Consider the following 27,985-nt stretch of genomic DNA (forward strand, 5'->3'; position numbering starts at 1 on the left):
TATAGATTTTGTATAGGATACATTCTTTCTTGTTCTCTGTTCTTTGTTCAGACTTACCACAGTGAGCACAAATCTCTAGAAGTCCAATTTGTCTGTACAGCACAGTAAAGTACATTTCTCCCTCAGTCTTTTGGATTTTTCGGGACTTTGACGACAAACTCCATGGGGTCTTTGGCCTTGTTGCTGAAAGCCCTTCTTATGGCGTCCACTGCATGCTGATGTGTGACTCCCTGGAGGGATTCTCCATCAACTGACACAAGCTCGAATCCAGCCTATAAGCAGACATGCAGAAAAAGAGGGAGAGGTCAGTTCTGATTTGTTTTCACTCACTTGTTCTACTGCTGTTCTATCTTCTTTGGTGACTGCACATGAACCCCTGCATATTTCTGGGGCATTAAAGGTGAATGCTGGATGAATGGCAGGATAGACAGATGTTTCGGGCAGGGACTGCTGCTCACTTCCTTTGTTCTCTTTCTTCAGTACCTACGAATGAGCTCATCCAACCTGCCTCAGAAGCTGCATGTTGCTGCCAGAGAATGACATCATCTCCTGTTATGTTACTCCAGACACAAGTGTTTTACCTGCAACAACAGTAACCAATAGCAGACAAAACACAGATGTGGTGGACGACGGCTCACCAGGATGGGTTTTATTGTCTAAACCTACCGGTATGAACCTCTAAAGATCTCTGGATGTACATGTTCTCTGGATAAATTAAGACTAAGCAGATTTATACAGGCAGCTCCATAACTATTGGTAACCTTGCAAAAGATGGGTATAAAAGGTCATGTGGTTAATTAAGCCAATTTCACACTGAATATATGAGAGAAATCTAATCTAAAATCTAAGTTTAGTCAAAGAAACTCATCAATTTTTTTGTAACAAAACCATGTGGCAAAATTATTGGCACCCCTGCATTTTGTTATTTGTGCAACCCCTCTTTGCCAACACAACAGCAATGTGTCTTCTCCTATAATACTCACTGACATTGGAAAATCTGAGACCACTCCTCAAGACAGAATCTCTTCAGATCCTCCAGGGTCCAAGTTCTCTCACAGCTCACCCCACAGGTTTTCAATAGAATTTTGGTCAGGGCACTGGGATGGCCATATCAAAGCTTGACTGTGGTCATGTGATCAATTTTTGTGTGGATTTGGACATATGTTTTGGATCACTGTCCTGCTGAAAGATTGAACCACAAGCCAGTTTTAGCTTTTTGCCAGATTTTTATTTAAAATCTCCTGGTGCCTCATGAAGTCCTTGATGCCATGTAACAGCACAGATCCTCCTCCATATTTAATCAGTGGGGATGAGTTATTTTTCTGTATAACCATCCTTCTTTTATGCCAAACCCACCTTGACGGTTTTTTGCCAAAAAGTTCTATTTTTGTCTGACTACAGAACCCGTTTCCAGTCAAGTAGCATCTAACAAACTTCAGGCATTTACATCTGTGGTTGGATGAGAGAAAAGGCTTTCCTCTGTCAAACCTTCTGATTAGTTTGTTGGCATGGAGGTGCTGTTTGATTGTGGTTTTGGAGACCCCAATATGCTACCATGTTCTGCAAAATTGTGACCTTGGAGAAATGGTTGCCTCTCTTCCGAACCTCCTCACTGTGCATGGGAGTAAAATAAACATACGTCCTGCCATTGCCTGATTTATGAAGGGCAACTCACTTTCGTCTCATCTCATTTGTGTATTCTTTCCAATGTTGATGAATGAATAGTGGAATTTGTGTCAAATTTACACTCCAGTGAAACAGCAAGTCTTGGAGTCTTAGGAGTTCCTGAACAGATGATGATTTTAATCAATTCATTTTCATGTCACAGATATTGATGAACTCATGCAGCTACTCAGTCTCTCCGTATTTTCCATGCTGTTCCTGTACATCCAGCAGCTCTATAAATCTGTTCCTCACAAACCTGCTGATTTACACCAGGGCTGTGGAGACGGGGACCACCCTCAGCTCAAGGTCACACACTTAAACATGTACTCATACACATGTGCAAGAGGTTCCACTTTGGGACGCTTACTTATGTTTCCTGATGGGAAAATATTGTACAGTAATTAGCAACTGTGCACAAACACACCATCAAGAAGACCAGAACTGAAATCACATCCTCCGTCATCGCCTGCTACCAGGATACATCTGTGTGGAAAAGTCCCGGCACCCATTCATGACGATTAGAGGTGTTTTCATAGCTGTGCTTCGCTCAGCTAGAACAAAGCACTTCGTCTCCATAGACAAGACAAATTAAAGCTTCAAGAAAGACCTACAATGACACAACATTACAGTGTTTCTCCTGAGATAAATATAACATATTAGGTGGGCTCACATTTCAATTCCTCACTCTCATAACTACATACATATTAGTTTCATAGTAGTACAACATCAGCTCTGAATAATTCATAGTAGTCACTTAATATCATGTATTCATATCAATAACTGAACAGCTCTAAATCTCATTAATTTGTATTCACATTCCAAATCAGCCAGCATTTTAACTTTCACTCTCGGTGTACTACTTATAGCTGGAATTTAAGCCCCTGACATGAATTTCAGCATATTTGGATCCACTTACCTATAAAGCAGCTCAAATGAAGCACTTAAGCTCAAAACCATTAAACTAAATGCAGTATAATCTGGTTTACCCTCTTTTTGGCCATTTAAGAGCCACAGATTTGTTTAATTTGTTAGATTTGGTCTGTAGTCTCAGTGCCATTTACACTAGGCAGGTTATAGCAACCCTGCATTTATAGCGTAGTTTTAAATATAAACCTCATGCTTCGTCCTCATTAACAGGAAAACTGCCAAGCATTTGTAAATCCACAGTTACCAGAAAATTCAATGTATAATATTTGAATTGTGTGTGTTTTGGAGATGGGGAGAGGTGCAGCAATGGTAGCATCAGTAGCAGCTCTTCACAGAAACCATATTCATGATATAGAACAGCGTTTCATGTCTTATGTCTTAATTAAAACTAAGCCAGCTAATTACACTGAGTCAGAGGATGGAGAGAGAAGAGTGTCGTGTCCTCTGGGAGGTAGGAGAGCAATGCAGAAAGCTCAGTAAAAAGGATTATAAACTAGGAAGAGCCCTAAGTGTGCCTGGCTACTGCTGGGCCTCTCTTAACCTTCTGTGTTCAGGGCACATGTGATAAAAGTCTGGGCCTGCAGATCCCAAAGGTGTGGCAAGTGGGCCTGTCACAATTTTTACATAATCCCCTAATCACACCAATTCAGATGATCACAATTATTGAAGCTGTCTGCAGTCGCTTTCCACAATTATCAGATTTCACTATTGTATTATACCGCAACAAGCAAAATGTTTAATAGGCAAGTAAATGTAAATAAAAGAAAGCAATAAATGCATTAATTGAGATAAATCATGGGGCTCATGAGAACACTTCACTGGAACTAAAGGGCCGAGCCCAGACCCTGAAAAACAGCCCCAGACCATCGTGTCTTCTCCACCAAACTTTACAGCTGGCACTATGACTGGATCACCTGTCAAGTACCTGGAGTTTTTACTGACTAGAAAAATCTGCTTTTAACTACAGAGAACCAGTGAGCTGGAATCCACTACAAAAGTATCTAAAACTCAACTTGCTGGTGTCACTCAATCATTTGAAACTTTTAGTCTCTAACTATCTTCATATAGCTGGCAACTGTGTTAGTTGAGTTTACATACATTTTATCTCACTATTTTTTTTATAACTGTTTATTCAATGTTAATTGTTTTACTTTTAGGTTCTAGTAAATAATTTGTTCTAGTAAATAATTTTTTCTCTAAAATTGTAGTTTTCTTATTGCTTATTATCTAAGTTGGTTCTTTTACTTCATTTTAATGCATTTTCATTATATAATTTTTGATATTTTATGCCTGTTTCCTTTTTGAGTTGTTTGTTATTTATTTATTTATTTATTTATTTATTTAGTCTTGCTCATTTTCATTTGTTTTAATTGATAAACTTCATTTCAGCATTTTCAATCCCTTTGTGATTTGCTCGGCTACATTGTAAATGAGGGTCACCCTCAATGTACTTCCAAGTCAAAATAAAAATTGATTGATTGACTGATTGACTATACATTCCAGTAGGTAACGTTCTCCTGGTATCCGCCAAACCTAGATTTGTCCATCAGACTGCCAGATAGTGAAGTGTGATTCATCACTCCAGAACATGTTTCCACTGCTCCAGAGTCCAGTGGCCTGCTTTACACCACTCCAGCCGACGCCTGGCATTGCGCATAGATCTTAGGCTTGTGTGCAGCTGCTCAGCCATGGAAACCCATTTCATGAACATCCTGATGCAGTTCTAGTGCTGATGTTTCTTCCAAATGCAGTTTAGAGCTTTGTAGTGAGTGATTTAACAAAGGATAGGTGATTTCTAAGTGCTACGCACTTCAGCACTCGGCCTCCCCGCTCTATGAGTTTGCATGGTCTAATGCTTCATGGCTGAGCTATTGTTGCTCTTAGATGCTTCCACTTCACAATAGTTTGACTGGGGCAGTTTGACTGGGGCAGATCTAGCAGCACAGACATTTCACAAACTGACTTATTGCAAAGGTGTTATCCTATGAGAAGGCCAAGTTTAAAGTTCTACTGCCAGTGTTTATCTGTGGAGATGTATGGCTATGCGCTTGATTTTATACCCCTGTTAGCAATGGATGTGGTTCAAACACCAGAACTCAGTGATTAGGAGGCTGGGCCACATGTTTTGTTTGATTATTTATTAGCTATGTAGCTAAATCTAACACTTTTAGCATGTATGCTAGCATAACAAGTGTTTGTTATTTGTTTATACTTTAACTCAAAGAAGTAGCTTTGCTTGACTGTATACCTGATTCTGTTTAACTAGACATTTGTTTGAGTGCACACACACAACAGTGTAGTATATCACTGACTTAGTAGTGCTAGCTACTAAATAAACATAGCTAGGAAGTATGATGGCTACTCAGCTAATTTGGGCACTTTAGACTTGCACTTTAATTGTTACATGCAATTAACAAAATAAACAATTAATTGTCATCTAAAATTTCAGGATTGTGACAGTAGTGGCAGTAGACCACTGAGGCTGACCTGCTTTAGCCAAACTCATAACACCGTTATCAGCAGGAAGTGTTTTAATCACACACTCCAATAACTCACACTTCTACAGCACTCAGACATGGGGACAACCACAGAGTGCACAACAGATAGCACCTCTGGAGTGGTCATAACATTCTTTGGCCTGAAGGTGTGAGAGTGAGTGATGTATCAGCTGCTGTGTGTTAAAACACATATGCACGAACGGACACACATTTATTGTTATAGTGTCGGGACAGGGGGTTATACTCACATGTCAAATGTCTATTATACATACAGTGGGGTCCAAAAATCTGAGACCACTAGTGAAAAAGCTGCTGTTTTGCATTCTTTTTTTTAATTTAAGAACACATACACACACACACACACACACATTTTCTTTGCTGCTTATCCTCCTGGGTCGCAGGGGGAGCTAGAGCCTATCCCAGCAGTTCCCATCGGGCGGAAGGCAGGATACACCCTGGACAGGTTGCCAGTCCATCGCAGGGCAGACACACAGACAAATACATTCACACAAACACTCAAACATAGGGGCAATTTAGCATGTCCAATTGGCGCAACTGTATGTCTTTGGACTGTGGGAGGAAACACACGCAGACACGGGGAGAACATTCAAACTCCACACAAAAAGGACCCTGGTCACCCGGCCAGGAATCAAACACAGGCCCTTCTTGCTGTGAGGCGATGGCGCTACCCATCGCGCTAACACGCCCTAAATTTAAGAATCATTTAAAAAAAAAAATTCATTACATATTATATTATCAGCTTAATAATTTGAGATAAATTCTTAGTATACAAAATTTCTTTGTTCCCCATTTGCTTTAATGACAGCATGAACTCAGGCTGGACTCCACACGTTTGTGCAAAAGTGTTTGAGGAGTAAATCAAAACCACCTAACAGTTTGAACAAAACAAAACTGGCCTTTTTGTACAAAAGTCTTGACATGTTCACAAATTTGCTTAAAATTAAATAAGCAGAGACCTAGAAATACTGAAGAATCATGAATATTTATTCTTCATTTTATTTGTTAAAACTTTCTTTTCTTTTTTCCAGGTTTAAATGAAAAAAGAAAATCTCAGATTTTCACAAGTGGTCTTATACCTTTGGACACCACTGTATATTACTGTGCAAAAGTCTTAAAGCCTTTAGTTTTTAAAAACTATTTTATATGTAAGCGTTTCAAGTTTTATGTGTCATTTTTTTGGCATTGTTTGCCTGTAAAAACTCTACAGAACATGAAAATAAATACAAATAAGCATACCTACAGCAGAAGGTAGCATGTTTTTTGTTTTTAAAAAGCTTATTAATTATATTATTTAGAAGAAAACCGTTAGAAGAAAAGTTTGGCTTCTGACTTCACACTGCTCTCAAGTCATTACATGGATTTGTTAAAATCCATCAACAGCACACCTAAATTAATTTAATGAAGGATTGATTAGATAAACTAGGTATTAGATAGTAACTGTAAATACTGGACTTCCTTGAGGAGAGCTTTGGGAATGATTAAGCTGACAATCTTGTAGATATAAAATCGTAATGGATTGTGTATTTATCTTTGTTCTAATATTTTTGTAAGTGCACTTTGTTAGTGAACTTTCTAAGCTTAACCTGAAATCTAACCCTAATATTAACCAAAAATAAATTTTTCTGACCTTTGTTTTAAAACTGATTTTTGTTTTTAGAAAAGTACTATACAATGTCAAGAGCATGTTATTGATGCTGACAGATTAGATTAGATGTAGATTACCCCTGTCTGGTCCTACAAAGCCACTACATTTTTGTCCTGAAAATGTACCAATGCAAACAAACACATACATATTATTGACCTTTTCCTTCAGGTCTTGACGCATGCCAGAGGGCAAGAGGAGTCTGTGGAAACCGAACTACGTGGAGATGGACATTGGATCTCTTGAGTGAGTGCAACATGAGTCTCTCAGAGCAGAGCAGGGAAATGCCAACACCTGATAATCTGCTTTCAAAGCACACACACATACCTATGTGCTTGGGATTCCGAGGGTTTGACCTAGCTTCCAGGGTCAGTGTGGTGATGCTGCTGGTGTCAGGAACCTGTGGTAACCTAAGTTTGTGGGAGCTAATAAACTGCTAATAATCCAGCAAGATTAATGCAAGAGAGTCTGACTGTACTGTAGTCCATATTATTTAGAGAACTCACCAAATTCATTAACGGTTGAATCATATATGAGAATATATCATATAGTGACTAATAACTTTTGCACAGATTGTGTTACACAAGAATGTGTGCAGAAGTATGTGAGAGAAAGTCAGGCGTATCATATCTTTATATCTGCTTATGAAGAAAGTTTGCTTGCAAGGAGTACTTGCTTAGAGCACCTGTCACAAAGCAGGACATTGGCCTGGTCAGTGTAAGCTCATCAATCATGGACAAGCTGTGCCACCTAAGACCACGAAAAATGCGTCTGTGCTCAGCTCACATGACACTAATAACCACAACAGCCTACATCTCAACAGCAACAGTCAAAAGGCCTTCAGCCAGAGGTCATTACTGGACCCATCAGCTTACAGCTCAGGTCTTTACTGTCATGTTTCAAAGTAAATTCATTCAACAAGGGGAGAGAGAAAACCACTAGTGTATGGCTGACAGCAGGCCTGGCAGGGTGTCATAACATGGAACAGCAGCAACCCCCTCATCCTCCTTTCCATCCACTAGGGCTGTGTCCTTTTCTCTGCCTCCTCTTCAACATTTATACACATTTACTCTGATTCTTTTTTTTCTTAGGAGGAAATCTGAAAATGATTCCCTTTCTTTTCATTTGATTTGAGCTTTTCATTTCCATACAGCAAAGGAAAGAACACAAGAAAATGAATACATGCTTTTCAAATATTGCATGTAAACAATGACTTAACTTACAATGACTGTGTCGAATTAATCTGCAGTTTTAAGCATAAAATAATTAAATTAGCTAGCTTTGGCAAGGCTAATGTTGGTCAGGTAACTAACTAGTCATGTAGATTATTTGTGCCTATGTTGTTATAATTTATTTCTGTAAGCGGCCAAACATATTGAATAATCTACAGCTGTACAGAATGATGTAGTTTTCTCCAAGATCATGTCCATGATTATTAATATAAATGTTATACTAACTGAGCTAATGCTAGCTAGCTTTCACATTGATAAAGGATGTTTCTTTAATTAGATAGCTTTAGTGTGTGTTTCGTAGGATATATTGTGAAAATGAGCGCTTTTACATCAAAATAACAAACATATGCAGATAGACCCTAAATCAAAATACATGTATTTAAATCATACCAATGTAAGTGTTTATATTTGATGTAATTATATTGTTTATTTTGATGTCAGAGTTAGGATAGTAAGTGGGGTGTCAAGGCTTATTTCAAGAGTAGCAGCTACCACCCTGTGCCACACATGTAGCCACGCCCCTGTTATAAAGTGCACCAATATGCTAGACGTACCTGATAAGCTGGTAACTAATTGTATTAAAGCTTATAATTGGTGGTGAGCATCTTCTTTATTTTTTTAAGAAGGCAAAACATCCCTTTCGGTTTTTCATGAGTTTTAGAAAGTCGTACTAAAGAGGGGGGGAACTGATAGATAATGCCCATATCAGGTTGATGTAGCTGCAAAGCAGGCGCCATATATTGTGTTATGTGATAGTCTTAATAGGGCCCGTGGTGTGTGTTGCACCTGCTGTACACTTTGCATGTAGATGAGATCAGATAGTAAATGAAGTGGGTCCAGTACCTTCAGCACCTCACTAGTGGAAGCAGCTCCTCCTGGAAATATCTTCTCTATCTTCACCACTGGCTGAACCTTGGACTCCATCCCACCAGAAATGCTTATACCTGCCAGAAGCAGTAGAGAGAGTGAAACACTATATCGTCAGAATAAAACCATGTATTACCAAAAATGGTAACTTTACAAGAAAAGTAAACATATTCTTAATTTAACTGTGAGTTAATGCAATGAAATGTTATTCCAGGTCATTTTGGACCATTTCTATTGGCCCATTCATCAGAAAATGTTCATATAAGTGCAGCTGCTTTGATGTAGACATAAAATAAAAAAGAAATGGAGCTACAGTCGTTTGCAAAAGTTTGGGTGCCCCTGGTCAAATTATGTTTTTTTAAGTGAAAATAAGTACACATCATCTAAACAAAATGTGGCACAAAATCCGGTACATTTTATATGGTATTAAGAAATTTATATAAAACGATGTGATAAACAAATATGCAAAATGCAGAAAAATGCCATATTTACATAAGCTTCCTGTAGAGTATTAGCCTATTTTCACTTAGAAAACCAGCAAAGCATGCAACTGTACATGGTTTTGATATGACAGCAATGACATAATATATGTCAATTTTTTGCTCTGAGATGCATAAACCAAAGCCTTAAATTCAGTGGTCAGTTTTCATCACTGACAGTTGTGCTGCTCACCCAGAACTGTGCCAGCACGTTCCTAAATTATCCCAACCTACCATTAAGTGCTCTCGGTAGCATTATTTAGATGTGTACAGGAAAAAGAGGTTTTGAATCCAAGCCATCTGTATTTGGAAGCATATTTGATCCTTTCATTCCAGGGATTGAGCAAAAACTGGTCTGATTGCATGACTGAGCTGCTTAGAGTAAATAATACAATACAGTGGGAAAGTAATGAATGCCTGCTTCTGCCACTGTTCCGCATAGCAGAGTGCTGCTGGGAGCCAGACAGTGTTTCCTATTGGAGGAGATTATGTTTCATTGAAGCTTTCTCATAATGACATCCATCCATTGGCTGTCTAGAGACACAGTAGACCTCACTATGTTGGCCCATTTTTATCTCTGAGAGACATCACTGACAGAAAATGCGGGTTGATGACAAATCTTAGATTAAACAGTCACATCAATCCCTGTGAAGCTAAGACTTTAATTTTAGATGTTCATGTATCTACATTTTAGCAGATACATGATGCAATGAAAGAATGTTTGACTATGCCATCTCCTTCTTGTTATTGTAATATGTTGTAGGACACTGATTGCACTGGGTGACTCACTGACCCCTAGTGGTGTGGTGGAATGTTAGGGTTGATCACCACAGACCAGTTGTTTTAGTGAATGCTTTGCATCATGAACCCAGTGGGAATATAAGTGTTGTGATTGTTCATCCATTAATGTGCTACAAAGTTCACTAACACAGATGAAATGCATAGAACTTCACACCCAAACAGATTGAGAATGCACTTACTGTCTGTTGTCCTGTACTTATATGCATATTTTTAGTGCATACTGTGCTGAATAGTTTCTTGTATTTACTGACTCTCTGTACTGCGGTAACGGCTGTAAAAAAAATCATCGCTCATTCAACACATATAGCTGTATGCAAAAGTTTCAATACCCTTGCTCAAATTAAATTAGGTTATTTTTTAAGTGAAAATACGTTAACACATCCTCTACAAGGAACAAACTTCAGATGTAAATTTATTTACTGAACCTTATTAGAAATATTAGGAAAAAATTAAATAAATATAAAATGTTTCATAACTTTTTATGTTTTATTTTTTTCCCCAATATTTCATCAGCAAATAACCAGCACTGTGCATTAAAATGTGCATTAATGTGTTCTATGTGTACTTATTTTTACATAGAAAACCAAGAAGACATTCTTTGACTGGGGTGCCCAAACTTTTGCATACCACTGTAACTATGATTACAAAGTTTGATGATAATGTTTATTTTGACATGACTTGAGAATGCCTATGTAGACTCACCCAGGGACTGTTTGGTCTTGGAGATGGAGACAGTGGTCAGCTCATACTCCTGTGCTGACAGGTTGTCTTGACCATTTGCTGGTAAGCCAGTGTGTCCATTTACCTGTTCCCTCCCCACAGAGTCTGGCATAGTGTCTGATTCAAACACCTGCATTAGCGGCGTTCGGCTCCGCCTGTGTGCACTCATCACTGTGTACTTCACCTCTCTTCCATTCGCAGCTCTGCCGTGGCCGTTCCTGTAAGGTGACCTCCCGCGCTCTGGAGTGGTTTCTCCCTTATAGGAGTTATCCCCGTGGTGTGCAGTCCGGGGCGAACCATTGCTCTGTCTTTGTGGGGAGCGCCCATGCCTCTCTGTGCTGTGAGAGGACTCGCTAAGTAGCCAGTTAGGACGAACAGGACTTAAGGAGTGCTGCCGGAGGGAGCCTGAGATGTAGCTGTCCACCGGTACATCCAGCAGAGGAGTAAAGGCCCGGGGCGGGGGCAGCCGGCCGGTGGGGATAGTGTCCATCCTCAGTCGCTCCAGCTCCTCCACCAACTGCCGATCTCTCTCCAGATCCTGAACAGCCTGCAGCTGGAAACCTCCTCTGTAGTCTGAGGCAGGACAGAGCCATTAAGGTCACTGATATATACACAAATATACCAATTTACACTACTGGCCAAACATTCTGAGTCTTTTATCATACAAACATTTGTTATTTTATTTAACAATGGCTTACACACTGCAGGTTTAAATATTATATATAGTATGTGTTTTGTTTGGAAGGGGATGTTGTACACTAGACACTGAAAGGCATTTTTAGATGGTTAAATCAATATTTAATGTATTTTGAAAACAGGTCATGTGATAAATAATAATCTGTAACTTGTCTGAAACTTATAGTAATTTCAAGTTATCAATATCAAGATTTGATCACCTTACAAGAAATCCATTAGTAGTAGTAGTAGTATATTTTGAAATGTGGTCATTATTGGCACTCTTGGTAAAGAAGAGTAAAAAAGGTCATGAAAAAATGTGCTTGAGGTCAATCAGCTCAATCCCATACTGGAAATACAAAAGAAATCTAATCTGTAATTGAAGTGAATTGTATCTACAAAAATGAGAGGAAATCATATTTTTTTGGCAAAATCACATGTACATTTATGAACGCCCCTAGAAATTTTTATGAATTAAAATGTGTCATGTTCCCATTTATACTTCACTTAAGTCTAAATTTTTATGTCTACCAAAGTGTCCAGGAACTCGTTCGTGGTCATTCAAGACTACCTGATTCACTAGGGTAAACATATGAGGTGACAGAGGCCCGATACCCCTAGTGTTTCATCAACAAGGGAAAGATTAGAGAATACACAAAGGAAATGAGATTGAAGTATGCTGACCTTCATGATCATCTATGCACAGAAAAACAGGATTCAAGCCATTTGTATACAGACAGTGAGCTGTGATGCTGGGGCACACATGCACACACACACACACACACACATAACCTTGCTCAGATTTCAGGGGCCTCTGCCACAGGGAGGTTTGAATTACTCCTCTGTGTCCAGTACAATGGACAAAAAGGACTAGCAATAAGCTCCAGACCTGCGTGGGCAGTCTTCGAAGATTAAGCAATGCAGGGATCCTTTCTTGTATTTCAGAAATGATTCTCGTTCAAGACTCAGGGGCCCAGAGTAAAAGTGTTGGCTCACCGCTGCCAAGCACAGCATCAACGTTTGCCTGCCTAATTTAGGTCACCAGCCCAGGGGTCACACCAGAGGTCAACCATGGAAGGAAATTTACATGACAGGGTCCAGCTGTCCATTTCCACAGACAGAGATGTGTGACCCGAGTCAGGCCGTGATGCAGCCTGGCATCTTATGAATGACTTTCATTTCTGTACAACGAACCCATCATCACAAACTCATCAGAGAGGGAGGGGCAGAGTCTGACAGCCAGGGCTTAGAGAGGGTTTAGAGAGCGTGGGATTGTGTACATATGTGTGTGTGTGCGTGTGTGTGTGTGTGTGTGTGTGTGTGTGTGTGTGTGTGTGTGTGGATGTTGAGGATTAAATGTCAGCAACAAGATATTTGCAGTGTAAGTCTGTGGCTCTTATGGTCAGACATTCATTTCAGGGTATGAAATGACTGGAGCAGGGAGGAGGAGGGTAAAGCCAGTGGTTATATAATTCCTCAGTGGGATCAGAATGAGCACACTACACAGTGAGGAAGATGAGAGAGGATCAGAGAGGAAAGCATGAGGAAAGAGTTACCTGGAATGGGTGTTATGAGATGGCGCCGTGGGGTTCCTCCATGGCGAGGGGAGCGCAGGGCCGGGGAGCGCACTAAGGACATACACACAAACACACACTCAGAAAATAATATACACTCACTGCCCACAGATCAGACAGCATCTAATTCTAATTACAACTCTACTCTACCAGCAGAATACTGCAATGCGTATTTTTGCTGGACTGCCCTGTGAACCAGCCTACGAGAGTCACTGATAGGTCTGTCCCTAAGCACACTCACTTTTGAAACACGCTAAACACTTTACTGTAAGGCAGTGATCATAAGACTACATGACCACTATAAGCCTGTCATGGCACCTGACAACCTCCCACATAAGCAGTCAGACAAACAGACATCATTCTTCATCAAGGTTGATTTTACCAACTCTGATGTGAAGTTAATAATATCTATGACAAGTGACATGCATTTTCTTCTGACATTAGGTTGTCTCATGACCTGAAATGACAGACCTTTTCTAGCTCAGTGCACGTCACAAGGATCCAAGTCAGGCTGGTTGAACAAGAGAATATTTTCTGTGGCATGTAGGTAAAGTGAGTTTAATTTTACAATTTATAAAACTTGTCACATTAAGAGTATTATATTATATATTACATATTATATATTACATATTATAATGTCATTTACCCAAAAAAGTGTCATGACCTCACTCAATGTCAGAAAAAAATCTGTCATCTGACACGGGTGTTATATTACCTTTACATCAAAGTTGACAAAAGCAGCCTTATGACAGATGACATGTAGGTGTCATGCGACCTTATGAACGCTGCCCTACCCACTTGACAGTAGGCGGCCGTATATACCTAATTCAATAAAGCAACATTTTCTCGCATACTCATTCCATACATGTAGGGCTAACATACAAATAATGACTGAAAGCAGAAAACACATTTATGTAACCAAGTCATGAGAGACAACAAGTAAACGCCTTCCTACACAGTAACACTGCAGTACTCGCTGCAGTAACACTGCAGCGAGTACTGAGTGTTTATGTAAGCTTGGGCTGTCATTATACGAAATTTTTCACTCATTTAGTTGAGGATGAAGTCATTAAACTCTAGTACATGACTACTGGGTGTACCAGAATGTAAACTGGAATGGTATTTTTATTTGTCCATCATTATTAACTATCACTTTATAAAAAGTTGCCTATGTAATATTAGCTTGGAAGCTATAATGCTAGCATTGTTCCCAGTATGCTTACAGCTAAAGAGCGAAAGAAAGCTAAGAAAGTGTTTTTTGCTTACATGTTCACATTCTCAAGAGAAAATGTTAGGTTTGCTTGCCTTTTTAAGGCATGATTCTGATTTGTGTGAGTGCATGTGCATGCGGAAACTGAGAATCTTAGTATGCAAAAAAAAAGGTTCTAGTCACATAATTTACACCTAGTTACCTAGCTAGAGAGAGAACTGCATCCGATTTCTTTTCATGACATTCATGAAAAAAGTGACCCTTTTTCCCTTGTTTGTTAAGGCCCTAGGTCATATTAAACACAACTGATTACATATCATAAAAATCTTGTTTTCCCATAACATTCTGCCAAAATGTAATGACTCTTTGTCTTTTTTTGTGTCGTTGTGCACCAGCAGGTGAGCAAAAAACTATTAACCAATAACATTGTTTCACCTGCCCCACCAACCACCTCCACTTACCATTAAGTGAAAATGATCAGCTAGCTCAGAGACCCTCCCTGATACTACGTTTCACTTTGAAATATGTCACAGTGTGAGAGGAAAACGCATTATGATTTCTGAGTCATGCTGAATTCTGGAATGAGAATGAATGTCTGAAGACTTTAATAGTACAGAAGGGGATTCTCTCACCAGAGCGGCTCTTTAAAATGTCATAGGCCTCCAGTTCAAAAGGCATAACCATGCTGTCAAACCGGCCCAAGTCCGTGGGAGGGATGATCATTCTAGACATGGGAAAGTTTAAAGAGAGATAAGCCCACTGTGCAAATGAAAATGCTACGTCAACCTGATAACACAAGTAATGCAACAGAAGTAACAAAAGTAATTTGTCATGTCTCTGAAAGAACGGCCCGCAGCCTGAGGTCAGCGAGCATAACCCAACCCTCCCTCCCCTCCTGACCTGATCTCTCTCAGCAGCAGCAGCTTCTCAGGCCTGTCGAGGATGGCCAGCAGAGGGCGTACCAGATCCTCAATCACTCGCTCTGCCAAAAACTGCAGGATACAGGGGGGAAGAAACAGGCCATTGCTTGTGTTACTTTGGGCTGAATCCAAACTGACCATGAACAGTGGGAGACATTACACAGTCAACAAAAACTACAGGATAATAGCTGTTTTGAGAGATCATTAAATATTTGTGTTTGATGGGATTCTAGCTAAAGGCTCAGGCTTCCTTTTTGGACTAATATAGCCTTAAAGAGGTATCTTTAGGTACTGAAACATCCTCTTAAGCTTTGTAAATATAGTACAGTGCTGGACTGAAGTATTGTGTGTGGGAGAAAATGACTGCTAATATTTTGTGAGAGTCCAGTATAAGTGGCATGGCCACATAAATCAGATGATCCAGAACACTTAATCCTAGTTATAAATTGAAGAGCATATATGTATTTTATAAGAGCAGCCAGCCAACATATTGATCCCTTATAAAACCTTAGCAAGATATAAGAATTTTGTCCTCCCCTGATAGATTGCTCTGTCTATACCAGTGTTTGTCTTTGGGAGATATGTTTGAGGTCTATAGAAATAAATTGGATATCTGTTCATTTTTGGGATCATTAAAAATGGGAAATGTTGATAACAACTCTTGGAGTTGGAGTTAGTGACAGCAAAAGCATGTGTCATTTGGTGTTATTTCTCACTTGCAGCTCTTTGAAACAAACAGATAAATTGTGTTTAAGGGGCAGACTTTCAACTGATACCACATTTGTGATCCAATGTAGAAGAGGTGGTATATTACAATTTGAATTGTGTGAAAACTTATTTGTTGTGCAGTACTGAACCTGTTGATTAAGGATTAAAGATCATTTCAAAGCACTGCTGATTTTTTGGTATCTCCTAGCTCACGAGGTTCTATACAGGTGTGTGTGTTTGTGCGTGTGTGTGTGAGTGAAGAGTGGCTTTCTACATGTTCCACATACAGTCAGCTTACACTCACCCTGTTACAGTGTCTCATGACTGCAGCCACCTCATCCTCACTCAGCAGTTTGCGAGCCATGTCCTCCACCATGGCCATGGTCTCAGGACTGGGCATGGGCGCAGGCTCCCACATCCCAGCACGCGTCTCCCGAGGAGAGCTCAGGAGGCTAATGATGGGCCGACTGCGCTCCTTACCTAAGCACATGACAGCAGGAGTTAATTACAGCGCCAGGAAATACCCTGAAGACTCCTTGTCTTTGATGGCACTGATGAGAACCATTTGAGAGGGCATGAACCTTCAGCACATCTTAGTTACATCCAGTAATCTGATTGAGCTAAGGATTACACATGAAATATGCAGGGACTTGCTGTAATTTATAGACAAAGTCAATATACGGGACAAAATAATACCTAATAGTAATAAGAATATTAAGCCCTTTAGTTCCAACAAGTAAATTCAGTATGACAAGGAATAATGCCACAGATTGTGGTGAAAATTTGTAGAACTATACCTTAACATAACATATATAACAGTATCAATTTATTTTTTTCTATTATGTTATTTTTATACTTTTGTTCACAGATTATTTGAACATATTCTATTGTTATGTTGAGAATCAGTAGTTCCATGAGACCAAAAGACTAAATTAAATATGTAAGTAATATTTTCAGATATGGACATTGATGCATAATAGTAATAATAATAATAATAATAATAATAATAATAATAATGACATGCTTAAATACTTTAATACTTATTTTTTTATCCACTATACTCAAATTTAGTATTTAGTACTCAACCATGTAAATATGTACAGCAAGTCAGACAATAGAAACTAGAAATGTAGAGCATCTAACAACACTTTTACAGAGGACTTCTGAAACCACAACTACAGCACAGACATCAAACAGACTAAACATACACATTTACCCCATCTTCTGCTTCTAGATCCAAACTTCCTCTCTGAAGTTGCAAGGACAAAATTGAAAGAAATCTATGATTAACATAGGTTTGTTGATTCATTTCAAAGTCTGAAGAACCCCGGCCATGTTAGATGCTAGTTTTGTTGCATTCTGGCTTTATCACATTAAAGATGGTGAATACGTAACTCATCATTAGCTGAGCAGAACTACTGGGGCCGAACTCAAGGCCACTCCACAGGAATTACTGCATAATTAACAACAAAGCAGCTCTCTCTGAGCCAGTCTCCGTAAGCCCTCGTTATGCTGCCAGCTTTCAAGTGCAAATGCGCCGCCTCCACTGCAATCGGCCTCTCCAGCCTCACACTCACTCTTCACAACAAGCCTGTGCTTAATCTTATATATATATGATTTGTTTCAATATGTGTATGTTATTTTTACTTATGTACAGGCATGCATAAGATTAAGTGTAGAATATACCAAGTACTAAGACAGTCTCCTTATACAAGTTAATGATTAATGATAATAAATAAAACAGATTCAGATTTTGTCTGTATCCAGGAATGTACACAACATGTTTTCTACAATGCTAAATTAATAAATTATATTTTTCCTGACAGGTATGAATGGAATAACTATGTGGCTAAAAGTGTTTGCACCTCTCTTATGTCACCATAATATAAGTACACTTGCAACATCCTAGCAGCTATGTGGGATAGTAACCCCATGGGATTCTGTAGGAACCACCTAGCAAAGCACTAGCAACCACCTGGAACACCAAAGCAACCACCTAGCAACATCTCAGCAACCACCTGGAATACTACAGCAACCAGCTATCAGTAACCAAGCAATCATATGGGAATTGCTTAATCTTAACAATCCTAACAACCACTTTGCATTTTCTTCCAGAAATTCCCTTGTCTAGTTTTCATTTATACTTTTATTGATATTTTTAGAGCCCTACAATGGACTGGCGACCTGTCCAGGGTGTTTCCTGCCTTCTGTCCAATGACTGCTGGGATAGGCTCCAACACTCCCCGTGACCCAGAAGGATAAGTGGCTTAGATAATATGTGTGTGTGATAATTTTAGAATTATGTTGTTGAGAAGATGTATATTTTCACTTTTCCTTTCTTATTCAATATTATAAACAAAGTATTATTATTATTATTATTATTATTAATAAACATCTGAATTAAGTCAATTCAATACTTCACATTTTTATCGGTGCAACTGTGTGGACACTCACCCCGCTCACTATGTGTAGGAGATTTGGAGCGTCCTCTGCGCTTGTCCCCCGTCCCTGTATCTTTCCTGTCTCTAGAGGCAGACCTGTCTCTCCTGCGACCGCTTTTGAACAACAGACTGACGAAGGTCTTGGAGCGCTGTAGGGTACTACCTGCAGCTTCAGCCTTCTCTGCCTGTTGCTGTTTATTCTTCTTCTGCTTGTCCTCTGCTCAATGTAAAACAATGTCAACACAAACACACATAAAAGCCAGACTCATTTATGAGAAGACTCATTTATAGATAGTATTACTATTGAAAAAGTAGCAATCGAACAAATATGGAATAGATTTCACAAAGGTTGCCAGCAGAAAATAAATATGGTCTATTGTGAGAGGAGTAATAAAGCCGCAGTGCAGTGAAGGCATTGGCTAAAACAGCAGTCATTCATCCTCGCAGCATGAGGTGCCGAGGCTGGAAAATAGAGCTGGATGACATATGCATCATTCAGTTCATACTGAAGATTCATTACTCATAGTGCCACATTCTCTCCTCTCAGTGTTTATCTTCCATAGGGAAATCCCACCCAGTAATTTTGATGTATTATGCACAACACAAGGCAAATTTACATTTAATTGTCAGAACAAAATCTGGTCAAAAAGTAACTTTACAGGAGAAGCAACAACATTCTTTCCTTCAGTGTTGGTCAATTTGTCATAAAATTTGAGAATGGAAAAATGGAGATACAAGATTTTGTTCCAACAGCGACATACAGAAGCCATTGCAGCACATCAAGTTTGTGGAAGTGGTTTTTAGCTTGTGGGGTTTAAAAGGAAAACCATTTTTCTCAGTTGTTCTAGCCACACAGCAATGACAACAATAATATTAAAAGAATTTGCAAAGCAGTGTGATCTGGGGCAACGTAAACCACCTCAGAAGCATTTCCATAAGGTCATAAATTCAAATTCCATTACGCAGCAGAGTAATAAGCGTAAATGTCAAAGACCTGCTGGATCTGACCTCCCTGTCCTTCCACTTCTTTCACTCATCAGACGCTGAAATAAGGCATGTATGATTTGTGAAGGAAAAAAACATGATATAAAAGCTTCCACTTTTGTCTTAAGGTTTAGTGCTAAGTAGAACCATCCCTATTGTCTTGAAACTAATAAGGACTTCCCTGCAGAGGCTGACTGAATAACTCTAAAATGGTTAAACCTTAATTTTTTTAACAATGCCCTGCACATGACAACCTTGCCCTGCAAGAGATTACCATGGCTGTTTGTAGGCCACTTGACAAAACATTCAGGGCAGCACCCAAATACTACCTAGTAGGCCAACGACTCTCATAAACTGATATGTGTGTGATGACATTGATAGTACTCAAATGTATTACATGCATCCTCCTTCAATTAACCAAGAAGAGAATACCTGTTTGAGTGTTATTCTGCCACAGAAAGGCACAATGCAGTAACTGCAGTTTTGGTCAAAATTAATTTATAACCGAAATCATGGGTATGGGGGCAAGCTTTGTCTTGTGACAAATGTTCTTGGGTTAATTATGCTCCATTTTGAAGTAAACAGAGTAAAAAAAAACTGCTGTAACACACTGAAGCTGTTTTTCTCAGTTTCACTGTTGGTGTTCAGTACTATGCAAAAGTCAGAGACCTTTCATTTATTTAATTTCCAGTCATAATGGCCATTAGTACAAATTAGTAATTTTTTAGCATCAGGAAAAAGATCAGAAAATATATATTTAACAGAAAATCACACTGAAGCCTCCACAATTGGATGTAATATATCCTTTTCAATATTAAGTGTCTCAACTCTTTGCATTGAATTGTTTTTGCACAGAAACACAGGTCTTAGGTTTTAGGTCTGAAGCAAGAGTGGAGCTTGATTTTCTCCTATCTCTTGAACATTAATGCTTTGAGTACTGTTAATCTGCTGGTTGCAGTTTGGTTGTCTAGCAGGTCTTGATTGGTTGCCAGGATCCCATTTTCTCTATATCTTTCAATAATTTTTGAAGTCCAATTTGGAAACTTGACTTGCTTTCCTTTGACCTTCCCCTTTCTTTATGCAAGTGGATTACTCGGAAAATTCTCCTAAAAATGAATGACTTGCATTACCAGCCATTTTGTCTGGAAATTAAATAAATGAAAGGTGGTTTTTGCCATTATTATGGTACTGTAATTACTGCTCTTTGTCTTTGTCAGACGGTGTTCAAGAGAGGACTCTAAGACCCTCAATAAGAGTTGAACTTCATCAGAAGTAAACTTTATACAATGCAGTAAATAACATAGTACTTGCTATTTTATACTCCTCCATGTTCCTCTCCATTGCACAATTTACTTTTAAACTGCCTTTTTCTTTTGAAACTATTTCTTTTAAAATGCTGTACCTGAGACCGTGATGTGACTCTGTGATCGGCGGATGGGTTTGCGGGGCTTGCTGAGAGCCATCAGCACTGCAGTTTTTGGAGAGTCCAAAACCTCCTTGTCCCCTGCAGAAAACGTCCTTGTCCGAGCCCGGCCGCTCTTATCAAAACTCGCAGTCCGGATCACCGTGTCTTTTAACAGGACTGTTTCACCCACTGTTCGACTGGTGTCCATTGAGATGACCCTGCCAGGTCGGGGTGATGCGTCAGGCTCCAAAGGGTCAGTCTGGATGGCGGTCTCAGTCCGATCAGAGCCGAGCCTGCCTGACTGATCCTCAGTTGCGATACAAACGTCCACCATCTCGGAGTTGAATGCAGGTGGGAACATGACCTGAGACAGGCCACTGAGGGAGCTGACTGGCGTACCAGAGGAGAGAGAGGAGGTGGAGGAGTAGGAGTCTGAACCCTGAGAGGAGGATGGCTGGCCTCCATTAGCCACTGAAAAAAGGGGTGGTGGGTCATGAAAGAGAGAGAGCAGGAGAGAGAGAGAGAGAGAGAGAGAGAGAGAGAGAGAGAGAGAGAGAATTTGGTCAAGCAAGTGTTGGACTTAAACAAAACTAGCCTTGTCCTATTGTATTCAAGTTGGACTAAAATGTTTATGGTCTAGCACAGTGAAGTAAATAATAAATTGATAAAATATGTAACAACTTTTGCTTCACTAAATATTTCAAAACTTTCTCTCCTTTCCAATTTACACTTTAACTACATTTACCTTCAAACCGTGTTTCTGATCATTATCGACTGAGCAGCACACTTCTGAGTTCATGATCTCATCAACAAACACCAGCTCACCAAAACCACCGTAAGAAAAACAGCTGCATACTTTGATGTTTCCACCTTTGTGCTTAACAGTAGCCTTAGTTCAGTCTGGTGTCTAGTTGGAATTCTTCTCCAGGCTTTCCCCACGCAAAGACTCTACTATCAGTTTAATGTTGTGCTAAAATCCTTTTGTGAAATTATTGATGAAGTTCTCCTAATTTGTATTTTTAGTTTCTTTACTACTACAGCATATGGATCAAATACAAATAAAGTACAAATAAAGATAAATAAAGTACAAATATAAAGCACTGGACAAAGAGTCATGTTCTCAATATAGATCCAAGCATTAAGTAAAATCGAATGCAGGACTGAATGCAGTGGGAACACCCTTGTTAATCTCAACAATCTTGAGCGCAGAAGAGAATAAGACAATCCCAAATATACAAGAGGCACAAAATGTCATGTAACCTAAATACTCCAACAACCCTGACGTGAGAAACACGCACAATCCCACATTACTCACTGAATTTGGACCTAACACTCTAATCCGAGGCTATTTTCAGACTAGCACACATTAAATGGAAAGTAAGGACTTTGAGTACTGTGAGAAACCGGAGCTTGACACGAGGTCACTCAGTGCCAGTGCCCTCCTCTTAATCTCTGTGGACACACTGCCAGTATGCACTCATGCAATCATGCACCCTGACATGCAATTATACATATTTGTTTGAAATCCTGCTCATATGAAATGCACAGAAAGCTCACTGTCAAAAATGAGCGCCAGAGGCACATGGCTGTTTTGTAATTAATGAATGAATGAATAAATTAATGGTGTTTGTGGGGATGTTTACATACATTTATTGAGCCAGCTGTACTCTGCTACCATCTCCTTATATGCAGGATACCTCCCAGCCTCCTGTTTTAACAGAACAAAAACAGTGAAAAAAACAACTAATTTTTCAACCACAACTGCAGGCAACTGTGTACGAAGTACAAAAGTATAAAAAGACTAAACAACCCTAAAAAAATAAAACAAAAAAGACACAGTTTTCAAAGGTCAACCATAGAAGGAATATGAGTCTCAAACCACTGAGACATTTTGCCTGATATCTCAGGACATTTCATTAGCTCTAATATTCCACATAACCACATGCTCTATATATTAAGGTCTATTGTTGTCCTAGGTAGCAGCCATGCCTGTCTGAGTAAAAGTGATGTGTAAGAGCAGAGTGCCGTCGTAAGGAGTGCTATGGAATTTTCCATGGGCTGCACATGGACATCATCTAAAGATTCAAGAAGTGCTTTGAACATCCCAGATCTTAATCATCCCTCATATAATTTTCCTCCTAATTTGGTTCTTGTCGTGCTGGGCCGTGTGCCCTCTTTCTTCATTGATTAGCTGGCTGCGCTCTACTCAAGAAAGCCATCTGGGGGAGGGCAGGGTGGGGGCAGGAGAAAGTCACCAGAAGAATGCCTCCACCATCAACAGCGGGAATAGCCAGCATTTGGCAAGCATTAACCTGCTTACAGCACCACCGGGGGCTTGATTCAGCACTGCACCACAGAGTTGAAACAGGCCAAGGAAAGGCCATAAAAAAGATGCTTTCTGCTGATTATAACCTGATCCCCGTGGCCTGGTGAATAATGCACGTCCCCTGGCTGTTTTTCACAGGCGGAACCCGAGCCCCCCCTGAGTAAAGTGAGCAAGCAGGAATGTGACGACTAAATGCCAGCTGTCTGCTTTACTATTCTGTCTCACTGCTGCGCTCAATAAGGAGCTGTGTTGTTTAACACACGGTACAATAGTTAATGTGTCTCAGCACTAAGATAAATCATCTGCACTGCTTGTCAAAAGTTTGGGAAAATCTAGCTTTTCAAAATGCTTCAATACAAATGAGCATTTATTTTTTGGGGGGGAATTTATGGAATTTATTATTAATTGAAATTAACACAGAGGATGAACAGAGGAATATCAAATATGACGTAAAGTCTTCGTCCACCTTCTCACCCTCCCAACAACCCATTCCCATCCCATCCCACCACCACATTTTGTGCAGCTTTTTTTTTTTTTAAAGAGCATTCAACCACATCCTCAATGTAGATATTTGAGCTCGATTAACTCTATCAGTCAGGAATCATTTTTCCTGATTTTCCTATTATGGATAACATTTTTTAAATGGGAAATCAGGCACAAGTAAATAAAAGACATAGTGCATCTGGGGCTTTTGAATCCAGTCCTCAATTAGGTTGTGTTTTAATTCAGAGCCTATTTATGAGCATGTTTTATTTATTGGTTTGCATAACTTGACCTACTAAAGATTAACCATGTTTATTTTGAGAAAAACAAGTGTAAATATTTGTAACATTATTTGGGACAGTATTTTGGGAATAATGCCAACCCCTACACATTTTTTCAGTTTGTGTTGTTAGCACTCATCAGCACTGAAGCCTTTCAGGTGTTTAAACCACTTGTGTGCCTAAAGATTTTCAATATGTGCTTTTAACAGCAGTTTGATAGTTCAGAGCACACCTTCAAAATATGCAGTATGAGAGACTTGATCTGAGCAGTTTCTGTTTGAGCTAGAAGGCCTAACTCACCTTTTTGATGACCAGAGGTAGGACAGACTGAACACAGGAGTGAAAAGAAGTCAAGGTGTCCCCAATCTTTTGACAGACTGGTTATGCCTTTGGAAAGGGTTTACACTGATATTCACCAAAATAGGCACTTTAGACGGTGCCTTTTAATCATGCAGCCTCTTGATTGTTTGTAATTTGTCTCTGTCATTCATTATAATGCAAGACTGAGTTTCCAACAGAGAAGTGATCTTATGAACATCTGTCTTAGCCATAAATAATGTCAATATTCTCTGTCTGGAAGGTGTTCACAACCTAAATTACATTAAATCCAGTGAAAGATAGTGATGGATCCTTTTACGATTCTGCCATGCTGTACAATTGATCCCAAAAAGGAAAGCTCTTACCTTAATAGTGAGCATGACATGGGTGTGACTCTTCAGGACCTCCACAGCATTGCTGTGTGTAATATCCTCAAAGCTCACTCCATTGGCTGCCAGAATCTGGTCTCCCATTTTAATTCCATTTTGTTCTGCCAAGCCACCAGGGTCCAACCTCATTAACAAAACAAACAAAACAAAGTTTTTATTTTAGACAGACTTAGAATTTAAATTAAGCCATAGCTATTTCCCTGTGGCCCATACTTTGAGACGTAGATGCCCAGACCAAACTCCTTGCCCCCACGGATGTTGAAACCCAGGCAATAATCATCCGAAGTGGTATAGAGGTGCACTATCCTGCGCAATGCCCCGTCCGAGCTGGCCTCCGAGGGAGTACGACCACTCTCCTCCACCACCATCCTCCGATGGATCAGATCCACCCTACACACAAGTATATGATTACAAATCACACAGCTCAAACTTCATCATCTATTAAAACCAATGTCATTGTTAACTCAGACATGCATACACATGTGTTTACACTCAAAGGGACTACTAAACTATTATACACGTGCAGTGCATATGCACATGTTCCAACATGATCAGGGACATGCTCTAATACATCTGCCCAGTGTATTACCAATTAATGAAATGGCTGTAAAGACCACTGGGGTAACTCTACCACCACTCCACAGTGAAAGAGTAGCTGGAGGGAAAGATAACAAGGAAAGGCCAAGAGTCAGTGGGTTTCCACCCTGCTGGGCATGAAAGAGAGAGGACGGCGACAGAGTCAGAGCAGCAGCCCGTCACTGTCTTCTGCTTATCTTTTTCATTCAGTTACCTTAATTAAATATGACAATTCAGCATCAACTCTGCTTACATACAAATATAAGTTTTCCTTTACAGAGAAGACACTTCTGCAAATTTTAATGCACAATTACTATTTATTTGCTGAATTAAACATATTGGGGGAAAAAAAAAACATAAAATGTTCAAAGGTCATGGCACATTTTATATTTTATGTTTTTTTCCAACATGTTCGATTCAGCAAATAAATAGAAATTGTCCTTTAAAATCTGCAGATGTAACCTTTGTGTGGTGTTTTGTTACTCCGTGGTCTGGTGGACCCACCGCATTATTATTTTTTAAATTGATACAGCCACAACAATTTATGTAAAAATACCAGATGTTTAAAATATCTCAAGTGGCCAGCGAAGGGTTCTCCTTTTGCAGCTGTAGCCAGTCAGCAGACTGTCCATGTTGTCCACCCTCACACACACACACACACACACACACATACACACATATACAAACACATACATACACAGACACATACACACACTAACAGCAGGCCGTGTAGGAGGAGAACAGAGTGAAGGGACAAAGTACCTTCACACTTTTATTCCCTGCAGGTTCACCTCAACACCACATGTGTAATATAAATGTGTAGGGGGTGTACAGTGTGAAATCATCGAAAATGTGGTATTTTATATGTTCTTCACAAAATATGAGCAAAGGCCAAGGAATCTGAGGTTGAAATATTAATAAATCACATCATTTTTCTTTTGGTAAACACTGAAAATGGGTCCCACAGACCCCAACACCACACAAGGGGTAATTTGACCTCTACATAAATTTAACACCCTCGGTCAAATTACATGTTGAGAATATATATTACCAAGTGGTCTTCTCTTTGGAGTAGCGGATACCAGGAACTTTCCCCACACGTCTGACGACCATTCGCAGGCGGTTGTTCCCAGTCAGGACCTTCACAGCACTGCTCATTGTGATGCTCTCCAGACTGATCCCATTCACCTCCACCAGCTTATCCCCAACACACAACCCCGCAAACTCTGTGGCATACATACAGAGCATTACAGAACCACTGTATATTATGGAACAGGCTCAAGAGCAAGACAACTTCAACAGAAATTGCACTCTGTTGTTCACTACGTGCATAGATTGAATTCATCTGAAGATCACAAATTTTATTACAAGAAAGTAAGATACAGGACCATTCAAGTTTAAAATCATCTGTTATATTAATAATATTTGTTATTTTATTTAACAATAACTTTAAGATTTGATCATCACATTTCAAATATGAGGCATTCTGGATATTCATTTTATTTTAGTTTCATTCATCATGAATTTAGGATCCCAGCTCTGTTCATGACTCTGGACACATCTTGAACCTCTTAACTGGTTGTTATTTATATAAATAGTCCATGAAAGCAACAGAAATATTTGCCTATGCCTGGTATGATGACACAGAAGTAGCATCCCTATAATACAGAGTAGCTGCATATACCTGCAGAGCTGTTGTCCTCCACCTTGCTGACAAAGATGCCAAGGCCGTGCTCAGAGCCTCCACGCACACTGAAGCCCAGCCTGCCATCCTCACTCTTGTCCACAGTGATTGTGTGAATGTCTTCACTGTCATCTCCACCTGCAGCCCGACACCACCAAACACAAACACAGCTCACTCTTAAAACTCAACAGACTAGGCAACTTTACATTATACTATATTATTTACCCCAAATATGAGTCTTTATAAACAGCACTTTCACATCACATTTGCAAGCATCTGTAACATTAAAACTCAAATGTCAACCAGTGGTAATCACAGTCAGGGCCTGGTACACCTATACCCCTTATATTAGTTTTCATGCAATTTCACAGCCATGACTCATGGGTAGCTACGACAACTTAATAACACACAAATCTGATATACTGGATCAGTTCCGACATGATACTAACCTTAAAACGGATTAAAAGGATTGGATATCAGTCGGATGTGACTAATCCACATTTGATACTGTTTCTTAGTCAAGGTCACTATAAAATTGTAGAACAATATTAAAAATCTGCACAACCTAATTAATTACTGCCTATCAACTATCACCTGATATCACCTACTGTTCACATACTTTGTACTTTGTACTCCACTAAGAAAAATGAGAGCCTTAAACAGAGTACTGGTATTGAATCAGTACTTGGTATCAACCAATACTGTGAGTTCAGATGTCAGGATCAGTATCAAGAAAAAAACTTAGATTGGTGCATCACTACTTAATAACATATTTCAACCATTAGCCTATATTAGAGCACCAACTTAGTAGAGACATAGCAATAGTGAGTAAACTATCAAATTTTAATTTATTTAATTTACTGAGGGTCATTTTCATTTGTGGGGGCCTATTATATTTTTTTGCATTGGGGCACATAAGACCCCCACTGATCAGATCACCAATGATTGTACTGTAAACTCACCATCCACGGGTGCATTGATGAGGATGACTCTACCCATTGGGGAGGAAGATCTCACTCCTTTCTGCCGCTTCTTATGCAGGTATCGTGGCAAATTGTAGGTTCCGGAGCCGCCTGGTTGGGTGCTGGGATGGGCCCCGTTCGTCATCTCTCTGCGAGCCTCATCAGAGGAATGAGCCATTGCAAGATGGGGTACCCCT

The 27,985-nt window shown here is 39.6% G+C and overlaps 1 protein-coding gene across 1 annotated transcript; it reads right to left on the reverse strand.

Annotated features, from left to right (window-relative positions):
• Nucleotides 1-38: 38 nt before the first annotated feature.
• Nucleotides 39-27,966, reverse strand: pdzd7a (PDZ domain containing 7a). Its single transcript, XM_036573424.1, is given in 15 exon segments — nt 39-272; nt 8,829-8,929; nt 10,835-11,425; nt 13,084-13,155; nt 14,944-15,035; nt 15,212-15,303; nt 16,244-16,419; nt 18,394-18,660; nt 20,767-21,240; nt 22,417-22,477; nt 24,543-24,690; nt 24,780-24,956; nt 26,194-26,368; nt 26,827-26,964; nt 27,789-27,966. Coding segments are annotated over 15 exon segments (2,892 nt in total). The 3' UTR covers nt 39-122.
• Between the last annotated feature and the right edge of the window lie 19 nt (nt 27,967-27,985).

The sequence above is a fragment of the Colossoma macropomum genome, unplaced genomic scaffold (genome assembly GCF_904425465.1).
Source record: "Colossoma macropomum unplaced genomic scaffold, Colossoma_macropomum, whole genome shotgun sequence".
In the NCBI taxonomy this organism is placed as follows: Eukaryota; Metazoa; Chordata; class Actinopteri; order Characiformes; family Serrasalmidae; genus Colossoma; species Colossoma macropomum.